Raw genomic sequence first — 22,399 nt, forward strand, 5'->3', positions numbered from 1 at the left:
TCACACAACACTGGCAACAGCTGCATCGTATGATTCGCAGATCTCATTGAGAATAAAAATGAGGGTAACAACGAATGCATAGTCGACATTTGGATACACCGTCACCATGAAATTCTCTTTCCCAGAAAAAATATGAGTAGATTTTCTATGCATCTGCCCATCAATCAAATTTCTTCTATCATTCATCTATCCTAATAATAATTACTTAACAAAAGCTAAATTATTAATTAATCACAGAAAAACCATTTTTACTCACTTGGGCTATGAGATTAGAGGATTCTCCAACATAGATCTTGCAGGATCTCTCTGACCAATTTCCTTTGATCTTGAAATCACAAACTTCTTCTTTCGTGTTTCCAGCCAAGAACACATCGAGTTGAATCTTGAGCTGAAACCAAGAAGACTGCTTTACAGTAAATAAGAGATCTTTTCGGTCACTGCTATCTCCCCTGTACACTTTCCATCTTGAATGCAAACTCATTACCTGATGAAAATTAAGAATAAAATCAAAATACTGTTACATAAAATGATTTGAAACTATAGAAATCCAATCCAGATGAAGGGAAAAAAAAATTATTCGTTATAACTTCAAAAGAAGTTTCAGATGGGACCTTTGCTTGCATAAAGAGAAGGGGAACGTCGTTGGGATCATGAAGAACACGACGTTGGTGAAGACTAAAGTTGGAAGCTTTCATTTTAAAGATGATGTTGCCGTCAACGTCTGCAACTGAAAAGTTATTTGCTCCGAAGGATGAGACCTTCGAGATGGTGAGATCTACTGGGTGGGTAGCACAAAACTGAGAGCCAACGACGGCGATTGGGTTGATGAGTGGTGGATTGTTAGAGATCTCAGCCATGGTTACGGCGAAGAACGGGAGGTTTCTATCTGAAAGTGTGATAGAATAGAAATGAAGCAAATGGTTAGAATTTATAGAGACCAGATATTCTTTAGTCGGCAGCTCTAGATTTAATCATATCTTTGAATCTCTCAGTATCCAATATATATGTGACAACATTTCGGTCAAAAATAACATTTTTTTCGTACACATCATTCTGGATATAGGAGACTCGAATGTCTCCAATGGACAGTTTTCAGTCTTGAGTCTTCAGCCTTCCCACGCCACCGCCATTTACAAGATATCCAATGCGAACAAGGCTTGCATGAATCCAAGATGCAATTGACAACAATCCAACAAAGACATTCATCTTTGAATAGTCATCGGTTTCATCATCATCAACATTTTGAGACTAATTATTATCGCGAGGTTACTCGGTCGGGGATGACATTTGTACTTCTTATTGGGAAGGCTCATGGTGTTAGATTTTTTCCATAAGGGTGTCATCGTTTAATCCTATTCTAATCCTATTCTAGAAACTGAAATTAAAATTCAAGTAAAATTTAATTCTATCACGATTTTATTTTTTTTTTTTTTTTTTTTTTTAGCAGCAATCCCGATTTTAAAACTCTCATCCTACAATCCTAACCCTATCCTGACAGGACCCGACCAAACCTAACTTGCGTTGATTAACCTTGATAAGGTCAAGTTACCCTAATTAACACTAACCCTAACCTTAATTATTAGAAGAAAAAAAAATTGAATAATTATATTGTCTCTAAGTAGAATCAACCACAACCCTCCTTGTTAAAGATCATCAGAGTTATTAACTCTATATTAATATTTTATGCTAGTATTAAATAACTTTAAAGTAAAATTTTAATTAAATGAAACTAATATAGGGTTGGGTTGCCCAAGGGCTAAACCCGAACACAACCAAATTGTGTTAGGGCTCATTGTTTTGCAACCCAAGCTCACCCTTCGGGTTAAAGAAATCGGGCTGGAATTTGGTCGGGCTAAGGGTGGGTTTTGGGATGGATAGGGTCAATAGGGTTTTATTGACACCCCTATCTCTCCAATGATATATGTAATATCTCCTTCCATTCTATATAATAAAAAGCTCCCTTATATTTAAAAAAAAAATCGTCTATGATTGCTTCCGTAGGAGCTTATATTGTGACAATGAGGGCCAACCAAGAGTTCTAGAGCGACACAACCATTGATAGAAGACAAAGAAATTCATCCTCTTCCCTTCCATACTCATTGCCCGATCATTAAGTACTTTGAGTTACATCTTTCCACTCTCTCTTCACTCGTTCCTCCATGTGCCCATTCTCATCACCCAAAACCATCAACTTGGAAGAAACTTTATAAGTCTAATTTTCATCTACTGACTGTGTGGTCTTGAATATTTTAACGTGGCTCAATGTAGCTCATGTACACACTCAACTTGTTTTTCACGTTACTTGTATGGTCCTTACTATCTCACCTTGTCTTATCTACAAGCATTCAAAATTCATCTACTTGTCTTATCCTTAATCTCTCACATTGCATTGTCTTCATTAATTTTTTTTTTTTTAAATGAACTAATAAAGTAATAACTAATAAGTATGAAATCCAATGAAACCTAAGTCAAATATCACCAAAATTTAGACCATATGTTGGGGTTTTGGTGGTTTTGGCAACCTCCGAAACTCGATGACATCTCCTTCTCTGCATTTAGAAAACCCAAACGCTGACTTTCTTTTTGTCTTCACTCTCTCGTTTCTGTCCAAAGCTCTTCTTTTTACCTTCTTCTTTTCTACTGCCCTTCGCCGCAGGTTCCTTAATGGGGGTGTCCTGGCTCATCTTGTTTGTCGTGTGCTCTCTCAAAACCTACTTCATCTTCCGGCATCCTTGGAAGTTCATAGATGAAGGGGGCGAATCCATATTGCTGGCGATGAAATGGGGAAGGAAGTTGTTGCGGCTTACTGGTGCTTCTCTAGTCATGCATGGTGTGGCTTCGATTGAAGGCTCTGTTACTCGGCATCTTCCCCACAAGAGAAGCAAGAGCGTGCTATTCGGTAAGGTGTTGGGTTATAAACCTCTTCTTGTTGCTGAGATGGTTGAACTGTTAGCTCACATGTGGGAAAGCGGTGGAGCAACCTACATCATCTGCTACAACGTCACCTTCGTTTTGGAGGAATATAGGAATCGAGCTCATTCCTTTGCACCCTGGGACAAGACCACCTATGGTGTATTATATTATATTAAATTAAAAATGTAGGACATAGCGAAAATATTATATGTTAAAGAATTCCCCCTCCCCTTCCTCCCCCCACCCTACTTTTGTACAAAGCCTAAGAGTGTTTTAAGCAGACGTTAAGGAATTAGCTAAGTTGGCAATGATCGACATAATTTATTAATGAAATTTCATGTGAAAGTGGGGAGAAAAAAAAAAATTTGTTAGTCCCATATGTTTTTCGCTAAAAGCGTCATTTGTATTAAAAAAAACGAAAAGAAAAATTACAAACATGCTATCAAAGTGTCATTCCTCAAACCCACAACATCAGTTGCCTCCAAATACACCAACCTCGCTAGATCCAACTCACATAGTCGTAGATAATGAATCAAAATCTGAAACGAGAGCGACCATCATCCTCTAAATCAAGTTCTCTCCTTATCAATGCTATCTAGGGTATATTAACATCAGTTTGTTTTAACCTTCTTATTTTTTCTCGTGCGACTAGGCTTACGACGGAGAGAGTCACCCTCCACTTGATCAAGAAGAGAGCTTGAAGGAAGAACTACTTCCAAAAGCTGCTGCTCATCCATATGTAATGGGGCAAAAAAGAAGGAATTTTGTGAAAAAAGTATAAAATGTGAGTTGTACTTTATTATTTTTCATATTTTTTCACAAAATCTCACATATTTTATAAAGCTTTAAAAATGCATGGGATGAAAAAATTAGCATGCAACATCAGCAATCTGCAACTTTTCTACCCAGTAAATCAAACAAGCCTCACATTCAAAAATTCAGGGAAAATTTTATTTTTTCAAATTTTTTCCCACCACTTTTTCCCATCCCACCTTTATTCTTGGTAAAAAGACGGTGCTTTATGTAATAGTCCCCCTCTCCCCCCGGATTCACATCCTCTGTAATTCCATTCCCTACAATTCCCTCCTAGGATTGTGCCATGTGGCATTAAGTAATCCAATGGTTACCCAAGTCAAACTAAATTTGAATTTTATTTATGCATAACTTTAGTTTGAATTGGGTGACCGTTGGATTACTTAATGCCACATGGCATACTCTTAGAAAGAAAATATAGGAAAAGGAATTACAGAGGATGTGGATCCCCCTTCCCCTAGGATCCACATCCTCTCTAATTCTTTTTCCTACAATTCCCTGTAATTCCCTCATAGGTTGGCCAGTGCATTTAAGTAATCTAAGGTTACCCAACAAACTAGAATTAAATAATTCAAATTTTGAGTGGGTTGAATTCAAATTTAGTTTAAATTAGATACCTTGGATTCATGCCCTGGCCATCCTTGAGGACAAATTGTGGAGGTCGGGATGTGGATCCCTCCCCCCCCTTCCTCGGTTCCTCGTCGTTTCCTTTCCCTCTTCCCTTCCCTCTGGTTGTGCCTGTGGCTTTGTAATCCAACGTTCCCATTCCTACTTTTTTTTTACCCCCATCTTTGTTTTATTTAACTCTGTTTGTTGGGTGCCGTTGGATTCTTGCCCTGCCTTCCTCTGGGGGGTTGTGGGGGTTCCTGTTCCTTCACTAACCCGTCCAGTTTTGAATACAAGCTGATTTTAAGTTATCCAACTTGATCTATAGTTAAGGTCAAGGTTATATTACAGTGTTCAGGGTTACATGACTTCAAAAAACCCAACCATATTTGGCACAATTTGGCCCTAATGGCGCAAACCCAACCACGAGTCCTAAAGAATCTAGGTTCAAAATTTTGGCACTAGCTAGGGTTAGGTTGAAAGTTGGGGCTTTGCTTGGGTGCAACGGCTGCAGGTGTAGCCAACGGCTGAATGTGCAGCCGTACACCATTGAACATCAAAACCGTTGAATTAAACGGCTCAGATTAAGGTGAAAGTACGGCTGCACGTGCAACCGTTGCATTGAAGCAAAAGCGTGAAAGTTGACTTGGCGAATCCAGGTTCAAATTTTGGCCTAGCCTTGCCTAGCAGCTTACTACCGTCGAATAAGATATTTTTGATAATCAAACAAAGGAAAACGATGTGAATTCCTACGTTGTTTTACTATTTTTTGGTGAAGGATATTGTTAGAGTAAAGGTCAGAATTAAGTGTTTGACTTGGCTTAACCCAACTCAGTTTTATAAGTTTAAGACTAAAATCAAAGCTAAATTAAACATAACCCATATAAAGAGAGCCCCAAAATCTTTGAATTGCTTTTAGGCTCCATTAAAGAATGTAATTCTAGCTTATAATGTACATAAAAACGAAAAACAAAGAGAAAACTCCAACATATTAAATCCCCTGTTAGGAGGTTAAGGTTCAAATTCTGAAAGGTGGTTTAGTTGTTAAAAAACCAACACCTTTAAATAGGAAGCTAGGAGTTCAAATCTCTTTGGGGCTAGACAAGCGTCGCCGACCTTATATTATATAATACTTCCATTCCCAATATATAAAATAAAATCGCCTATGATACAAAAAAAGGAGAACCTATCAATCCAGTCACAAAGGTCAGAAGCCCATAAACTCTAGGTAGAGGAAGGAGATGATGCATACGAATAGAAGCTTATATCTAAAGACCTCTTTGGTTTTATGGCTTTTATATAAGAGATTGCTACCATCAAACAAGCAGCATGACCAAATAACAGTACATACTAATCAAAAAAATCTATGTCCTTAATATCTTTTAAAACAAATATGATCTCACGCAATTTAGAAATTAATTAATACAATTTTACATTAATAAAATAAAAAAAATTATATACATATGAAAACCACATAAAAATTACAGGAGAAAAATTCTCCAAGAACTCTTGCATATTAGTTACTCGTTATTTCTATATCTCAATTTCTAATCTTCTATTTACCCTCAATTTTGAGTCTAGAATCATAACGAGAATTACAAAAGACTTTCATGTTGCCCCTCCTGCTCCACCAGAATGTGTTCCTCAATCACTTGATTCATTGAAGGCGTCAAAAATAACAGTGAGAGCAACAACGAATGCATAATCAACATTTGGATACACAGTCACCATAAAGTCGTCCTTTTCAAAAGCGAAAGCAATAGATTTCTGATGCATCTGCACATCAATCAATTAATTCCTTCTATCAATAATCTATTCTAATATTTATTACTCAACAATATCAATTAAGAGTACCAACTAATTTTTGCTTACTTGGGCGATAACATTAGAAGAGTCTCCAGTATATATCTTCCAAGATCTCTGTAACCTACCGATCCCTTTGATCTTGAAATCACAAATTTCCTGTCTGATATTATTAGCCAAGAACACATCAAGTTGAGTTTTAATCTGGAACAAAGATGATCTCTTTACAGTAAATAACAAATCTTTTGGGTCACTGCTATCTCCTCTGAACACTTTCCATCTCGAGTGTAAGCAAAATAGCTGACATAAAGAATGAAAAAAACACTCTTAATTAAAATGAATTAAAAATTCAAGATATATGTATGAATTTGAAGACAGTTTCAGATAAGAACCTTCATTTGCATAGAGAGAAGGGGATTTTCATTGGCATCGAGAAGAAAACAACGCCGGTGAAGACTGAAGGGGCTACCCTTTACTTTGAAGATGAAGTTGCCGTTGACGTCGGCGACTGAAAAATTGCCAGCTCCAACGGATAAAACCTTCTTAGCGATTTTGAGTTCTATAGGGTAGGGAGCACAGAATTGAGGTCCGACGACGTTGATCGGATTGATGAGTGGTTGATTGTTGGAGGACTCAGCCATGGTCACGGCGGCCGGAGATTCTCTGGGTTTCTGTTTGAAAACGTCACAGAACAGGAATGAAGAAAATGAGAATTTATAAAGACTAGAAAAATCTCCAGTCAACTTCGCTGAGGCAGGCGGTGCCAGAATTTATAAATATTTTGACTGCTCAAATAACGAATCAGTCGCCGTGCGAAAGACACAGGTACCGTACACGTTATCATTGGGATTTTTTTCAGGAAACGACGGGCTCCCTGGAAAGGAAAGCGCCATGTGGGACCCACCAATGAGTGAATTCATCTCTCTATCTATCTATATATATAGATCATCCAATACTCTTTTTTTTTTCTTTGTAAAGAAGTAATATCTTAGAAAAAACATGAGCTTTGAGGTATCTTAAACTATAAAAACATAGTCAACGCAATGCATTTCACATCTTCAATGTTGTTTATCTCCGATCGATGATTTACTTTAAAAAATGGAAAAACAGAATTTGTTCAGCACATTTGATGATCCCCATGCCCAATACCCAAGTTATCAAGGGAAAACAAACAACCCTGGCAGTGCCTCCTACACCTGACATGGGATGGTGAAGTAACTGTAACATCCCTTCCCTTGGATTGCCACATGCACTTCCACCCACACGGGCCACAAAGCGTAGCAGCAAATCCCTTCCCCATGTGAATTAGAACATAACAGACCACAAGTATGAATAAAAGCTAATGCAAAAAATCTAAAGCACATACAAACTGAACTTTCATATGCAATTGAACTTTGTAAGCAGTGTCGAAACCAAATATCATTGCCATCTCTTGTTCATCTTGATAAAGTGAAGCATGATTAGTGCACGGCACATCTTATAACCCTTCTGAAAACATTGATTAATCCTCTCCCAACCAAAGTGGGTTGGAAAAGGAACTACTTTCGTAGTTTTCTCGAAAACTAATGTAATTAGATGTAACAGTGGCAGTACAAAATGGTTCAGGAAAACAATCAGCAACACTAACAAATCCATTGAACAGAAGAATCCAAGAGCATAATTGAGAACTTCCTCTGAAAAGAACAAGATTTTGAAGGAATAAGTGAAACAGAGGTTTACCATATCGACTTTCATGAGGAGATGCTAATTTTTGTCCTGTTGGTGTGAAGCGCAGTGTTAGTCTAAGAAGAAGTTGAGAGCTTATCTGTCCGTTGCTCTTCAATCTCTCCATCTCCTGTGCTCCTACTTCGAACTGTGTCTGCTCCAATCAAATCCCTCACCTTCACGGCAAAACCAGGTATGGTGATAACCTGGAAGACGAATGGTTCGTTGTTTTCTCCTCTTGGAGATTACTCGCAGAATCCCGTCCGTTTCAGTTCGTGTTTGGGATAACGACGGTGAGTTTCTTCTCATCGAAGCAACTTTCTCTCTCCCCCGCTGGATTAAGCCGGATAACAGTTTGAATAGAGTTTTCGTAAGGCAGGGGGAACTTCACATAATTCCCAGAAAAAGGTTCCCTTCGAATCCGAGCCTGTCTGAGTCATTATGTTTTTTGTCCACTGATAGCGGGGAGGCTCGGACCGGACTCTATGCAGTTGGCTCTGAAGAACAGAATTTCTACGTGTCCGGGGAGAGCAGTGTCGAATATGCATACAGTTAGGGTTAGGGTTCCGGTTTCTGTGGCGCAGGTCTTGAAGCATGAGCCTTGTTTGATTTCACTGGCCGTTGAAGGTCCGCCGTACTTGATTCCATATGTTAATTTGCTAACCCTGGTTTCGTTGACCGTCCTTTATCGTGTCTCTCTGATCTGTCTGCTTTTTCTCTCCTTTCTCTTTCCTCCCTCTCGGGTCCTTCGGCTTGGTTTGGCTTCTCCCTTTTGTTCTTTCCTTTTTCTCCTTCTTGCTTTTCCTTCTTTCTTCTTTTCCTCTTGGTTTGCTTGTGGCCCTGTTTCCCGGGTGGGGTGGGCCCCTTCTTTGCGTCTCTCCCTCTCCTTTCTGTTTCGCTCTCTGTTGGGCCTTGTGCCCCTGCTTTCCCCCTCTCTGCTTCGGTGGGGTGTGGGTGGTGGGCCCTGTCCCTTTTGTCGTTTGCCCTGTCCTCGGTGGTGGTTTGGCTCTTGTTGTTTTTCCCTTCTCTTTGGCCCCCCGCTTCTGTCTCTCTCCTGGTTTCTGTGGTTCCTGTTTGGGCTTTCTCGTCCCCCTTCTCTTCCTTTGTTGGTTGCTCCCTGTGTCCTCTGCCTTTCTTCCCCTCTTTTCCTCTCGGGTTCGTTCTGCTGTCGGTGTTTGTCTCCTCCCCTTCTTGTGCTTTGTTCCTCTTCTTGGCCCCCGTTTCTTCCCCCTTGGGCTTGCTTGGCCTTCTTCTTTCCTGTTCCTGTTCCTGGTTGTGCTTCTCTTCTTTGTCTTCCTCCCCCTCCTTTTGGTTTGTTTTTCGGCTTTGGTTCCCTCTTTTGGGCTTGTTTTCCTTTCTTTTCTCCTCCTCGTGCCCTCTTGGTCTGTCCCCTGTCTTGTTGGCTGTGTGTCTTCCTGGTCTTGTCTTTCCGTTGCCCCCCGTTTGCCCCTTTTTTGTTTGCTTTTCCGTCCTCCGTCTTTGCCTTTCGCTCCGCCTCTTTGTTCTCCCCTGTTCCTTCTCGTTCCGTGGGCTGGCCGTCCTTTTGCTTTGCTGGTTCCCTTTTTCGGCTTTTCCTTTGTGCGGCTGTGCCTCCGCTTGTGTTTCTTGTCCCTTCTGCCCCGTCCTCCCCTTCTCTTCCCCTGTTTCGGGGCTTGCTCTTTGGTGTTTGTGGGGCCCCCTCTCCTTCTCCCTTGTGTCCCTTTGCTGGTCCTGTGTGCGGTGGGGTTCTTCCTCGTGCCTTGCGTCCGGTCTTCCCTGTCTCCCCCCCTTGTTGCCTCTCCGGTTCTCCCCTCTCCTGCCTGCCGGTCCTGTTGTGGGCGTGTCCCTTGTTTGTTTTCTTCGCGGTTTCTTTCTTCCTGGTCCTGCTCCCGGTCGGTGTCTCCGTTCCTGTCTTTCTTCCTCCTCCGTTCTGTCTTCGGGTTTCCGCTCGTCCTTTTTTGGGTTCCCTTTCTCCTTTTTGTTGTGTTTGCTCCTTTTCTGTTCTCTTGGCCTGCTTCCTCTCGTCTCCTCCCCGTGGCCTCGTCTGCCCCCTCCTCTTCTCTTCCGTGTCGGTTTCCGTGTGGGCTTGTCGGTCGGTCCCTCCCTTTTCCGTCGGTGTGGCGTGCGCCTCGTTTTCGGGTGCTTGCTTGGGTTGTGTTTGCTGTTCCTCCTTCCCGTCGCGCGTCTCTCCCGCGCGTGGCTCCGTGTTTGGCGGCTCGCGTCGGCCCCCGTGTTCGTCCCTCGTTTCGGTTCCCTCCCGGGTCCTCTGTCCTGTTGTTCTCCCTGTTTCGTTGCCTCCTTTTTTGTTCTCTCTTCGGGCTTGTTCTGGCTTGTTTCTCTCTCTTTCTCTTCTGGTTCCTCGGTGGGGTTTTTGGTGGTGTCTGCTTGTTCGTCGTTCGTTGGTGTCGGGCCATGTATGCACAGTTATTACAGCAGACGTTCCAGGCTCCCAAGTGTTAACTCATGCCTCCTCCTCCTAGAGCGGATACTTCTGCTTATATGGAAGCGGATCTGGGGATGAAGATCGCTTGTGGATTCGAGATGATTTATCAATAGAGGCGTCGTGAAGGGTCGGAGTTGATGGGGAGCACCGCGCGTGATGCGTTCAGAAAGAGCTTAGAGCAATGTGGGTACTTCAGAGAGCTTCTCCTTGGATCAAAAGACTATCGCCAGCTCTTGGAAAATGCTCAAGAGTATTATCGAAATAGTTCTTTGTCCTCTAGGACCAGGTATATGGTCTTCTTATCTGTCCTCTAGGACCAGGCATATACTTGACGTTTCTTCTTCTCCTTCCCTTCAATTTCCAACGACTGTGGGTGTGGGTTTCAATTTAACATTGAAATTTAAGAGACATTTCCTCTTTCTATGTAAATTTAATTAATTTTGGATCTCACTTTTTTTTGAGACATTGAATAACGTATCAATCAAGCAATCAATCGATTTATTGGAAAATGAAAAAGGGGGAAATTTTTGGATAATTTTTGTTCTCCTATTCACTTTCGAGTTGAGATCTCACCCGCTCCATGGCGAAGGTGTCGTTTCCATCGATGGATTTCCTCTTGTTTAAGGTTTGAACCTCCCAAATCTAGACCGGAGCCCTATTCTTTTGCTCTTCTTCATCCTCGGCGTCACCTAAACATGGGAGAATAACCGAATGAATCTGTCAGTGGCAGTGGAGGTGGCGATGAGGTCCAAGTGGATAGTTAATTCAAGTTGCAAGAGAAAGAAGGGTTTTGTTGTATGAGGAGATAAATTGATTGAGATTAGATAGAGGAGGTGACGAGAGATCAAATCTACTATGACCAAGAAGAAAGGGATCTTGTTGGGAGCGATGAATGCTTAATAAAATGAAGAGGGAGGAGGGAATGACGCCAATTCAAAGATTTGTAAGTTAAAATTTAAAACCCATTACCTTCTTGAGCTTGAAGACAAGATTTCATAAGCACTCCGTAAAAGAGTGTTGCTATCTGGTAAACGAACTCACAAACTAAATTTGTGGCGGCTCTAAGTTTTCTATCTACTCACCACCACCCAATAGACTCTCCGTTCACTCATAATGGCTGAAATAATCGGTCGTAATGCCACCAAAATCGGACAATCTGAACCCAATGAGATGAAGCTCTTCCAACAGCATGACGATATACAGAACTCCACCTTTGGTATTCCCTAGAAATAGGTTTGAGAATCCGGCGAGATTGAAAAGCGGTAAGTTGCAGTGATGGATTTGGGGATTTTTATTTGCGGCAGCCGCTGCTTGGGTTAGGTTGAAAGTTGACTTGGCGTATCCAGGTTCAAAGTTTGGCCTAGCATTGCCTGGCGGCTACTCGAAATTTTTGATAACCATGTGAATTCCTACGTTGTTTTACTATTTTTTGGTGAAAGATATTGTTAGAGTAAAGGTCAAAATTAAGTGTTTGACTTGGCTTAACTAACTCAGCTTTGTAGGTTTAAGACTAAAATCAAAGCTAAATTAAAATTTTAAAATTATAATAACATAGTTTCAATAAGCCTGACCGGCCCCATTTTCTAAACCCATAAAAAAATAATTACAACCTATTTAGAAGACTTCCAATGAAATTGTCCAGCAGTTAAACATAACCAATAGAAAGAGAGCCCCAAAATCTTTGAATTGCTTTTAGCTCTATTAAAGAATGTAATTTTAACTTCTAATGTATATAAATGGTAAAACAAAGAGAAAACTCCATTATATTAAATCCCGTGTTAGGAGATTAAGGTTCAAATTTTGAAAGATGGTTTAGTTGCTAAAAAATCAACACCTAAGTTCAAATCTCTTTGGGGTTAAGGACAAGCGTCACTTACTTTGCATTATGTAATACCTCCATCCCCAATATATAAAATAAAATCCCATATGATACAAAAAAAAGGACCCATCAATTCAGTCACAAGGATCAAAAGCCCATAAGCTAGGTAGAGGAATGAGAGGATGCATATGAATAGAGGCTTAAATCTGAGACCTCTTTAGTTTTAAGGCGCTTTTATATAAAAAATTGCTACCATCGTGCAGGCAGCATGACCATCTTACATTAATAAAATAAAAAATTTATATACAAATGACAACCACATAAAATTACAGGAGAAAATTTCTCCAAGAACTCTTGCATGTTAGTTACTCGTTATTTCTATCTCAACTTCTAATCTTCTATTTACCCTCAATTTTGAGTCTAGAATCATAATGAGAATTACAAAAGAATTTTACTTTTCTACTTCCTCTAGCTCATGTTGCCCCTCCTGCTCCACCAGAGTTTGATCCTTCCTTACTTGATTCATTGATGGCGTCTAGAATAACAATGAGAGCAACAACGAATGCATAATCAACATTTGGATACACAGTCACCATAAAATCATCCTTTCCAAAGAAGAAGCTTTGTGCTGTAAATTTCTTATGCATCTGCACATCAATCAATTAATTCCTTCTATCAATAATCTATTCTAATATTTATTGCTCAACAAAATCAATTAAGATTACCAACTAATTTTTGCTTACTTGGGCGATAACATTAGAAGGGTCTCCAGTATATATCTTGCAAGATCTCTGTAACCAACTCCCTTTGATCTTGAAATCACAAATTTCCTGTCTGATATTATTAGCCAAGAAGACGTCAAGTTGAGTTTTAAACTGGAACAAAGAAGATCTCTTTACAGTAAATAACAAATCTTTTGGGTCACTGCTATCTCCTCTGAACACTTTCCATCTCGAGTGTAAACTAAATATCTGATATAAAGAATGAAAAAAACACTCTTAATATAAAATGAATTAAATTAAACTTCAAGATATCTGTATGAATTTGAAGACAGTTTCAGATGAGAACCTTTATTTGCATAGAGAGAAGGGGATTTCCATTGGCATCGAGAAGAAAACGACGCTGGTGAAGACTAAAGAGGCTACCCTTTACTTTGAAGATGAAGTTGCCGTTGACGTCGGCGACTGAAAAATTGCCTGCTCCAAGGGATAAAACCTGCTTAACGATGTTGAGTTCAATAGGGTAGGGAGCACAGAATTGAGGTCCGACGACGGTGATCGGATTGATGAGTGGTAGATTGTTGGAGGACTCAGCCATGGTCACGGCGGCCGGAGATTCTCTGGGTTTCTGTTTGAAAACGTCACAGAACAGGAATGAAGAAAATGAGAATTTATAAAGACTAGAAAATTCTCCAGTCAACTTCTCTGAGGCAGGCGGTGCCAAAATTTATAATATATTGACTGCTCAACTAACGAATCAGTCGCCGTGCGAAAGACACCGGTGCCGTACACGTAATCATCGGAATTTTTGGCGGGAAACGACCTAAAAAGGGAAGGCGCCATATAGGACCCAAACATACTTTTATATAATAATAACAAAAATAATTATTCAATGTTTCGATTAACAAAAGTAATTAAAAATTAAAATGAGCTAAGAGAATGATTTTTCATCTTCTTTAATCATGTTTACCCGTAATACTAATAATACTGACATATCAAACAACCATCATTTTCTTCTTGTAACTTCAATCTTTTTGTTTTTTTTCTTCTTTTCTCCTCATTACTAGCGTGGTTGTCTAATACATCGATATGTGTTATTTTAACGGTAAAAATATTCAAAGGAGATGAAAAATCACCATTCTGATTAATTTTGTAAACTCAAACTCAGTTTTAACTAATTTTATCCATTAGAAAATCGAGCGACTACTTTGGAGCTAATCATGTTGTTTTTCTGTTACTATTCAATATTTAAAAATAAACCCCACCACTATATGTGATTCATAAACATAATGGAGCACATTAATTCACCTTTGATGGGGAGGTGATCAAGACTTTTCTTTGGGTGGATTTTACAGCTTGTGTTTAACCTGACCCATAACTAAAATAAAATTATCAAGGGATAACTACTCATGTCCTATTGTAATATATCTTAACTACTCATGTCCTGTTGTAATATATCTTAACTACTATTATCTTATCCTCTATATTTTTTAAAAATACTAATCAAACCCTATAATTTACTTATTTTTATTATTGCTCCCTACCATTAAGAGCCATCTCTTAACTGATTACATGCCATCTACATATTTTTCAAAATGCCCGAACTAACCCTCAGTTAGTCAGGCATATTGTATATATTACTATTTTAACCTTAGCCTGAGTTACAAAATTATCCTTCAATAATCCGTTAGTTTCAGAGATGGGTGAAGACATGCTCCCTTCACCCATCTTCACTTTCCAAAACCAAAGATTGATGAATTTGCATCATTTTTTTCTTACAGAATACGCCAAGTATGGGCTTTTGGCAGCATCACACTGATAATACATACTTTAACAAACTTCTCAGAAAAAAGACTGTGTGTAGGCTCTTAGGAGAAGTTACCAGTGTAAACATTCTCCCGAAGAAGTGCGCATAAGTAGCTTGAGAAATGACTAAGTGTGGGCTTTCGTGTGGAGTCCTCAAGGAACGTGCTCCCCCCTTATGAGGAGTAATCACCAAAGAAGGCAAACACTTAGTTATTTGTATGAGTTAGTAATTCTTACTTGTCTTGTGATGTGTTTTATTCGTAGGTAGAATTTCTTTAGATGTTCAGCATTCCATACATGAGCAAGCTTTCTATCAGTCCCATATCTTTGAGCTTGTAAGTTTCCAGTTGGAGCTCACGTACCACAAGGTAGGGGCCTTCCCATCCAGGAAATAACTTATTCCTTGGTCTAGGGATTGAGAAGTTAGCCTATCAGAGGACCAGATCTCCTTGCTGAACAATCTTGTAGCATACTCTAGAGTTATAGCATCTAGCCTCCTTCTTTCGATAAGTCACATTTCGGTAGAATGCAACTTATCGAACTTCATCAATGAGCTCCAACTTCGCCTAAAGCCCTTCTTCATCTGCTGCCTCACCAAAGTGCGATGACCATAGCGATCCACCTGACACTTTTGTAGGAGCTAATGCCAATAGGACAATTTGAAAGGAGTTTTCCCCATTTGGCGTTCGTGATGAAGTCCTATAAACCTCAAAAGATATGAGATAGCACCTCTACCCATTGTTTATGACCTTCCTCCAAACGCCTTTTGATGTCATCCGGTAAGGTAAGATTAGTGACCCCCACTTGGCCATCGCACTAGGGATATAGCACTGCAACCCTTTTGTAGATGATTTTGTTCAGAGTGAACTTTGATACTCTTCTTTTGACAATGCGAGCATGGGCTTGACCTTCTGGAGGTTGGTCGTACTTTAAGTAAGCAACCAATTCCTCCATCCAAGAAGGCTTTGATTCTTCAATTTCCATCATTTCCCAAGCCTCAATACTTGGTTCTTTAAGGATTTCTTGTTAAACTGAAGCTTTTATATCTTCAAAACAGGCTAAAGCCAATTTGGCCAAGATGTCAGCATTCGCATTCTCCTCCCATGGGATTTGAATAAACTCCCACTGAGTGAAGTTGGCCTTTCACATGTTTGCTTTAGCAAGGTATTATGCCATTTAACACACAGACCGTTAGCCAGGCGGAGACCTACCAGTAGTGCTTCATATCCTGCTACATCACTTGTGGCTGTAAAGGTGAAGCGCAAGGCATAGTGGATGACAAAACCATTGGGACGTTGTAGCATCAGGCCCGCTCTACTTCCAGCAGTGTTGCTGACTCCATCAACGAAGAGAGTCTGTCAACCTAGTTCGGAATATGTGGCCGGGAAGTTCAACACCCCACGCCCTGGGGAGCTTTTCAAATTCTAGCCGAATCGCCTGTCTCTTCCCCCCTTGGATCATTGGGACAGCCCCCCCGCAAATCCACAAGTGGTGTGTAACATTATTGCGATTGGTATCTAGCGTATCCTCTGCGTGCCACGTAAGACACTTGCACCTTTAGTCAAGAAGGTCGTTAATTCCTGCTTAAGGGTCTTTTGCCGCTCCAAACCCATATTGGTTCCACGTTCAGGATGAGTGAGACTCAAGTGAACTTTCGGAGATTTATTAGTAGGTTCTCCTCGTTGCATCAGGCTCTTACTCCTATCATCATGTAACTTGACATGAGAGTGATTCCTGCAAGTAGAGATGTTGGTTGTTTTTTGATGAAGTTAAGATGACATGTCCTAGACTGTCTCTAATTAGTCTTGCATACTCCAATGCCCTCAGTGGTTGGAAATTTCAATATCACGTATCTGGGGAGATAATAACTCCGATCGCCGCCAACGCTGAGTGACCCCATGGGATACTGTAAGCCGACAAGTTGCACGCGACCGTAAGTGTGATGGGCAAAGTTACTTGTCGGGAGAAGTTCTCATAGTCACATCTGACTGAGCGCTTCCTCCTATAGGAGTGGAACTTCTTGGGGGGCCATACAACTAGGCTACGGTTGGTTGGAACGTCTCCTGGTCGATCCTAAAGGAGCGGAAAGCATCCAGAGACATAGTATCTGCTGATGATCCGGTATCAATAGTGACTTTATTTACTTTGAGTTTAGCCAACATACCTTGGTTGCAATGGCATCCTTAGGAGGGATAAGTCCATTGTCGAGCTCCTTTACTGCATAAGTGATTAGTTCACTTTGAATAAAGCATGTCACTATAGAGGGCTCAACAGCGCCTATGACACATTTTCTTTGCTTTATTTGCCTTAATGACTCGGGAGTGGGCCTTCCAAATATTGCGTTCATTCTAGGAAGGCTCTTGTCCCTAGACGCCACAAAAGCCTTCCTCTTGAATCAGTCCTATCATGTGGAGGAGTTCTATTGCGCCTCTTCGGCGAAAGTGAGACCCCACCACAGTGAGTTGCCCTCACATGCTAGCATAATGCCATTTGGCAATCAGCTCTTTAATTTCCACTTTCAACATGCGGCAGTCATTTGTGTGATGCTCTCTGTTTTTGTGGTAATGGTAGTATTTTGACATGTCAGCCCCACCTTGGGGGGCATGCATGTAGCCTTCCATGGGTTTTCAGTAACCTTGAATCTTTTGAGTCTCGAATCTATGTTAGAATCGTAGATCGTGACTTGTTCAGTAGAATGAACGCTCCTCTGAACGTTCTTCTAGGTTTTGAAATCTGTAGTAGTTGTGCACTAACTCCAGGGAAGGAATGTCTATCTGTACAAGACCCTACTCTTTCAAAGATAGATTGATGTGATCCTTCGTCTACAGCTTGGACCTTCCCCATGCCCTTGCATTTTTCTTGTTGAGCATGAAGCACGTTTGCTTCTTCTCCTTGGGCCCTGTCATTTAGATTGATAGGGGAAGGATTCACTATCTCAGGCAAAACAATGGTTGGAACGGATGAAGGAAGAAGCTAACTCCATTGGTTCACCATTGACTGGAAGGAACCCTTTGTCTCAAACATTTTTAGCTGTACGCCAACTTGTTGGACAAGCTCTAAAGTAGACATACGAGTTACTCCCTGAGGAGGGAGATTAGTAGGCAACTCAAGGATAGTTCTTGACACTCACAACCATGGCATTGTGGTTTAAGGTTGAACTTTTGGTTTAGGTTTAAGATTAACATTAGGTTGTAGATTTTCGAGATCTAGGGTTCATTTAGGGTTCCTATTTTTCATTTGGCTTTCAACTTTTGAGTTTCATGTTGAGTTTTAAAAGATTCTAGATTTAGAGTTTAGATATACTTGACTTTAAAATTCAACATATATAATTACTTTGACTTGGACCAAATCTTTTTTGGTGGTTTTATGTTTGTTATTTGGGGTTTAGTTATGGAGGGTTATTCGAATTTGGGTTTTGGGCTCTTTGAAGATTAAGATTTAAACTTAGGGTTGGGTACTGCTAGGAATATAGTAGAGGAATTAGGCTATAAGTTTTAATTTGGGAGTGAGTGATTCAAAGTTGGGTGAAGGTTCAGCTTACACTTTGTTTGGATTACATGATTCCTTTAAATATGGTTTTTGAGTTTGTGAGTTCGGGTTTCAAGGTTTGTGATGCTGGTCTATAAAGCATTAGGATGCAGGCATAACAAGTGGGTTTATTGTTTAATGTCTGCATTTATTGTTGCGAACTAGGGGGCTGTCGGCTTTGAGTTTGGGACATAGGTTTTAGGTTTTACATTGATGGTAGGGAATACATTTTAGTGTATAAATAGAATGTATACAATTTAGGATTTGTTGAAGGTTAGGGATATGTTTTTTGGGCCTAGACTTTTGGTTGTGCGACGCGGGCAAACCAAAATTTTCTTTGAGAGGAAATGCAAAACCAATTTTAAGTTTTTTAAGTTCCGAGATACAAACCAAATGGTAGTTTAAGCGTACTGACATTTTATTTATAATATAAAATCAAATGACAAAATATAAAGGAGAAGATAATATAAAATCAAATAAAAAGAATAATAATGAAATATATATATATATATATATATATATATAATAAATTGAGAAAAGTATCTAATTGTGGAGAAGATTTTTTTCCAATTTTTCCTTAACCCACGCCACTTGTAGAAAGGGAAGAGAATAAATAGGAAGAAAAGAGGAGAGAATAAATAGGGATTGAGGATTTAGTTTATAAATAGGAATGACAATTTGAATATTTAATAAGATTTTTTTTCAAAAATTTCCTTTAACCCACGTTTATAGAAAGATTAGAGAATAAATATGAAGAAAACATGAGAGAGAAGAGAGAGGAGAATAAATAGGTATTGAGGTGTTAGTTTTTAATTTGGAATGACATTTGTGCCAATCTTAGTCTCGCAAGTTTGGCATGTTCGTATAACTGTTAAAATAGATTAGTGTGTGTTCCTAAATAAGCAAAAACCATGTGACTTGCTGGACTGATGAGCATCTTGATCCATCTGTTCTAACTGAACTTCTTTGGAAGTTTTAAGCAAAGGTTTTTCCACTTGGGTTCTTGATGCTTGACTTGGTTAAGTTGTAGTATTGCAACTTTGTTGCAGCTTCACAACTTGAAAATAGCCTCTCTTGGATATGTCCTGATTATTAAATCTAGTTGCACTGTTCCTTCTGCCAACATCGAGGACCCTACAAAACCGTACAAATGTGTTGAGCTTGGCTCCATCAGGTCATCATCCATCTTTAATTTTTGGTAAGCTTCAAAGGATAGTAGATCCGTATAGGACCAAGATCCACTAATACTCGATAAACCTCCCGACAACCAATTTGGACTTTTACCAAATCGCGTCATTGTGGGGGGTACAGATCCTCTTTCATCTTCTTCGGTAAACGTGATGGCTTCGTGTGAGCTTGGCCTCTTTCTTTTCCTGATTGCTTCTCTCGATCTCACGAACTTTGACTTTGCATTCAGCTCTCTTAAGAATTCCGGCTCTGATTCTCCAAATATCGTGAGGATCAGAGACTGGCTTGCCTGACTACTTCCTTTCCATTTTTTGTATTGGAAGTCTTTGGTCTACAATCTTGGTTGTCTAACCGTTCTCTTTTTTTTTCTCTCCTGCCATTCACGTAGCTGGCTAGATGCCCTTGGGTTATCAACCACTCAATATATGCCTTCAAGTGTCTGCAATCATTAGTCTAATGCCCATAATCCCCGTAGAATCGACAGTGCTTATTCATATTTCTTTCCTCATGCTTGGATACAATCATGGGTGGGCATCTCAGTATGTCCCGATCCTTGATCTACACTAAAATCTTTGATCGTCGAGCATTCAAGGGTGTATACTCGTAATGGTCGGAGGAACTCTACCTCCAATTGGATCGTCTCCTGCTTCCTTGATCATTATTTTTTCCTTTCGAACCTTGCCCTTATTCAAGGACCTTCTGCTCCTTATTGGCAGCCTTTGCTTATCCTTGTCAAGCATCAAGGATTTTTGCACTTTTGGACTAATTCGACATATGTGTTCAACATATCTTGCAACAACAACTCCTGAAGGCACCTATTGGAAAGTCCTGTAAAAATAGTTATCTTCTAGTCAGATTTATATTGGGAAGTTGCCAAAATTTTTCCCTTCTATCTAATTCCCTTCTCTTATCAGGGAATGCGCTCTAATAAGACATTCTGCTTATAAATTCACATTGCCATCCTGCAACATTTTCCACAATTTTACAAACTAAAACTTGAAATGGATTAAAAGTCTTGGAAAAATTATTACAAATTTTTTTTTAAAAATATGAATAAAAAGCCAAATTGGGGGAATACACTTAAAATATCAAAATTGGAAACAAAAACAAATTTTGGGAAAAATGTCAAATTTGAAAGAATGAATCAAAACCAAATTGGAAAATACATTTAAAATATCAAAATTGGAACTAAAAAACAAAATTTGGGAAGAATCAACAAAAAAAAAATCCAAAACTGGAAAGATAAACTAAACTGGTAGACAGAAAAATATGGTTTTCAGGTTATGCTTCATATTTGGATTGAAGTATTGGGTTATGTGTAGAGGATGTTTGATTAGATTCACAATTAGGAGTTAGGCTTGGGTTGAGCTTTTAGGGTTTGGGCTTTGCTCGTTAGAGATTGTCCATTTATCACTTTTTTATCGGGTAATTTTTATGTAGGGATGGGAATTACAATTTTAGGTTAGAGGTTCAAACAGTTTCAGGTTTTTTAGATTTGGGATTTGGAACTTTAAGATTAGACTTTTATGTTTCAATTTAGGCTTTGACTTGTTAAGAATTCAACTTGTCAATTTAAGGTTTTTGTTTCTCAATAGGAGTTTTCAAGGTTTTGAGTTTAGCTATAATATTCTACTTAGGAAATTAGGGTTCTTAGGAGTTAAACTTGTTAGTCATAGTAGAAAGTTTAGTTTTTCAATTTGATCATACATAATCATATGGACAATAAGTACGGCTTTTGTCTATCATTTAGAGTCACATATTCTACTTTATTACTAGAGCACTAGGAGGACTAATTGAAATATGATTTATGCACCCCTATGTTACACCATTATATTTTTGGTACAATGGGTACACTATTATTAGTCATGAATGTGTATTTGTGTACAAGGGTTATGACATTATATATCACATATTAGTTCACCCACCCTTGTCTAGAGAACATATCCCGTACTGGAAAAAGATGGCAACAACAAGAGTTCTACTTAAATATTTAATAGGATTAGTAATATAACCCATTTGATTTGATTGTCGGTGATCTTCAATGATGGAGGCATGTAAAAACTAAAAATATGCTATTTAGGATAGGAGAATCAGACTCAGTAGGTAGCATTTCCAACCTTTTGCTGTAATCATATAGCTTCGGAATTGAGAAATCAGTAGTCTATTGAACTTTAGTTTTTTGACTCCCTAAGGAGACAAGGGATCTCATTGGATCTCTCTATCATAACATATTAGGTGATCTTTGGGGATGATGAATCCCAAAAGAACAACATCACCTTTAAAAGTACCTCATCTCAAGTTGATGATTATGCCTTTGCTTTCTAGTCTAGGAGATTCAAGGATTCAACAGGCATTAATTAAGGGCCTATTTGGTTACATGAGTCTGGAGATTTCAAATATCTAGAGATTTCAAATCTATGGAGTCATAATTCATAAAATTAACTGTTTGGTTGTGAAATTAAATCGGTGGATTCATCCTAAAAAACTATTTGGTCAACGTGATTTTTGTGAATGGGCAAATATTTAGCGTTTTTATAGTAGCAATGAAATCTCTGGATTTCATTCCATACCTATAAATCTAGAGATTCACATTTTTAGTGTAAAAAGGTGAATCTCTAGATTTCATGAATCCAGAGATTTTCACAACCAAACGGGCATAAAACTTAGAATTGTGAATCCAGAGATTTGAAATCTCTAGATTCATGTAACCAAACAGGCTCTAAGAAAATTCATCTGCCCAACTCACCAACCCCCACAAGAAAAGAGTGTACTCACAGAAAAATCACTGGAGTTCTCGCATAGAGATCAATAAAGATTCATCACAAAACACGAATATCAAACTCTTTCTAGATATTGTGAAGGATTTTCTAATAATCCAGATTACAGTGTAGGAAATAACCACATACCAAATCATCTTCCTGATGCTAATTTTAGTGGAAACAAAATGGATGAGAATATTGCCACTTGGTAGAATCGACCACACTAACCACTTTAATACAATTAAATTAAACTAGCATAAGGTCACATTGGGCTAGGCCAGGTGTAGCCTGAGGGCTAAATCTGACCCGACCTTGTTAG

At 39.3% G+C, this 22,399-nt stretch overlaps 2 protein-coding genes and 1 pseudogene across 2 annotated transcripts; all 3 read right to left on the reverse strand.

The window, feature by feature from the left end:
* Positions 1-860, reverse strand: LOC149008134 (protein LURP-one-related 10 pseudogene; annotated as a pseudogene).
* A 4,749-nt stretch (positions 861-5,609) lies between these two features.
* On the reverse strand, positions 5,610-6,806 carry LOC149008135 (protein LURP-one-related 10-like). Its single transcript, XM_089165444.1, has 3 exons — positions 6,528-6,806; positions 6,205-6,435; positions 5,610-6,108 (listed from the first exon to the last, which is right to left on the reverse strand). The coding sequence occupies exons 1-3, from the start codon at positions 6,774-6,776 to the stop codon at positions 5,977-5,979; spliced, it is 612 nt and encodes a 203-aa protein (XP_089021570.1). The 5' UTR covers positions 6,777-6,806; the 3' UTR covers positions 5,610-5,976.
* Positions 6,807-12,357: 5,551 nt separating this feature from the next.
* LOC149008136 (protein LURP-one-related 10-like) lies at positions 12,358-13,424 on the reverse strand. Its single transcript, XM_089165445.1, has 3 exons — positions 13,149-13,424; positions 12,824-13,051; positions 12,358-12,727 (listed from the first exon to the last, which is right to left on the reverse strand). Exons 1-3 carry the CDS (start codon positions 13,395-13,397, stop codon positions 12,554-12,556), a joined length of 651 nt encoding a protein of 216 aa, XP_089021571.1. The 5' UTR covers positions 13,398-13,424; the 3' UTR covers positions 12,358-12,553.
* Between the last annotated feature and the right edge of the window lie 8,975 nt (positions 13,425-22,399).

This window comes from Hakea prostrata, chromosome 8 (genome assembly GCF_041222555.1).
Source record: "Hakea prostrata isolate BN-2017 chromosome 8, UWA_Hpros_2, whole genome shotgun sequence".
Lineage (NCBI taxonomy): Eukaryota > Viridiplantae > Streptophyta > Magnoliopsida > Proteales > Proteaceae > Hakea > Hakea prostrata.

Coding starts and splice junctions, on each gene's coding strand:
- LOC149008136 (XM_089165445.1), bottom strand. CDS start 13,397: ATGGCTGAGTCCTCCAACAATCTACCACTCATCAATCCGATCACCGTC. Junction 13,052..13,148: donor TTCTCTCTATGCAAATAAAG/GTTCTCATCTGA, acceptor TCTTTATATCAG/ATATTTAGTTTACACTCGAG. Junction 12,728..12,823: donor CTTCTAATGTTATCGCCCAA/GTAAGCAAAAAT, acceptor ATTGATGTGCAG/ATGCATAAGAAATTTACAGC.
- LOC149008135 (XM_089165444.1), bottom strand. CDS start 6,776: ATGGCTGAGTCCTCCAACAATCAACCACTCATCAATCCGATCAACGTC. Junction 6,436..6,527: donor TTCTCTCTATGCAAATGAAG/GTTCTTATCTGA, acceptor TCTTTATGTCAG/CTATTTTGCTTACACTCGAG. Junction 6,109..6,204: donor CTTCTAATGTTATCGCCCAA/GTAAGCAAAAAT, acceptor ATTGATGTGCAG/ATGCATCAGAAATCTATTGC.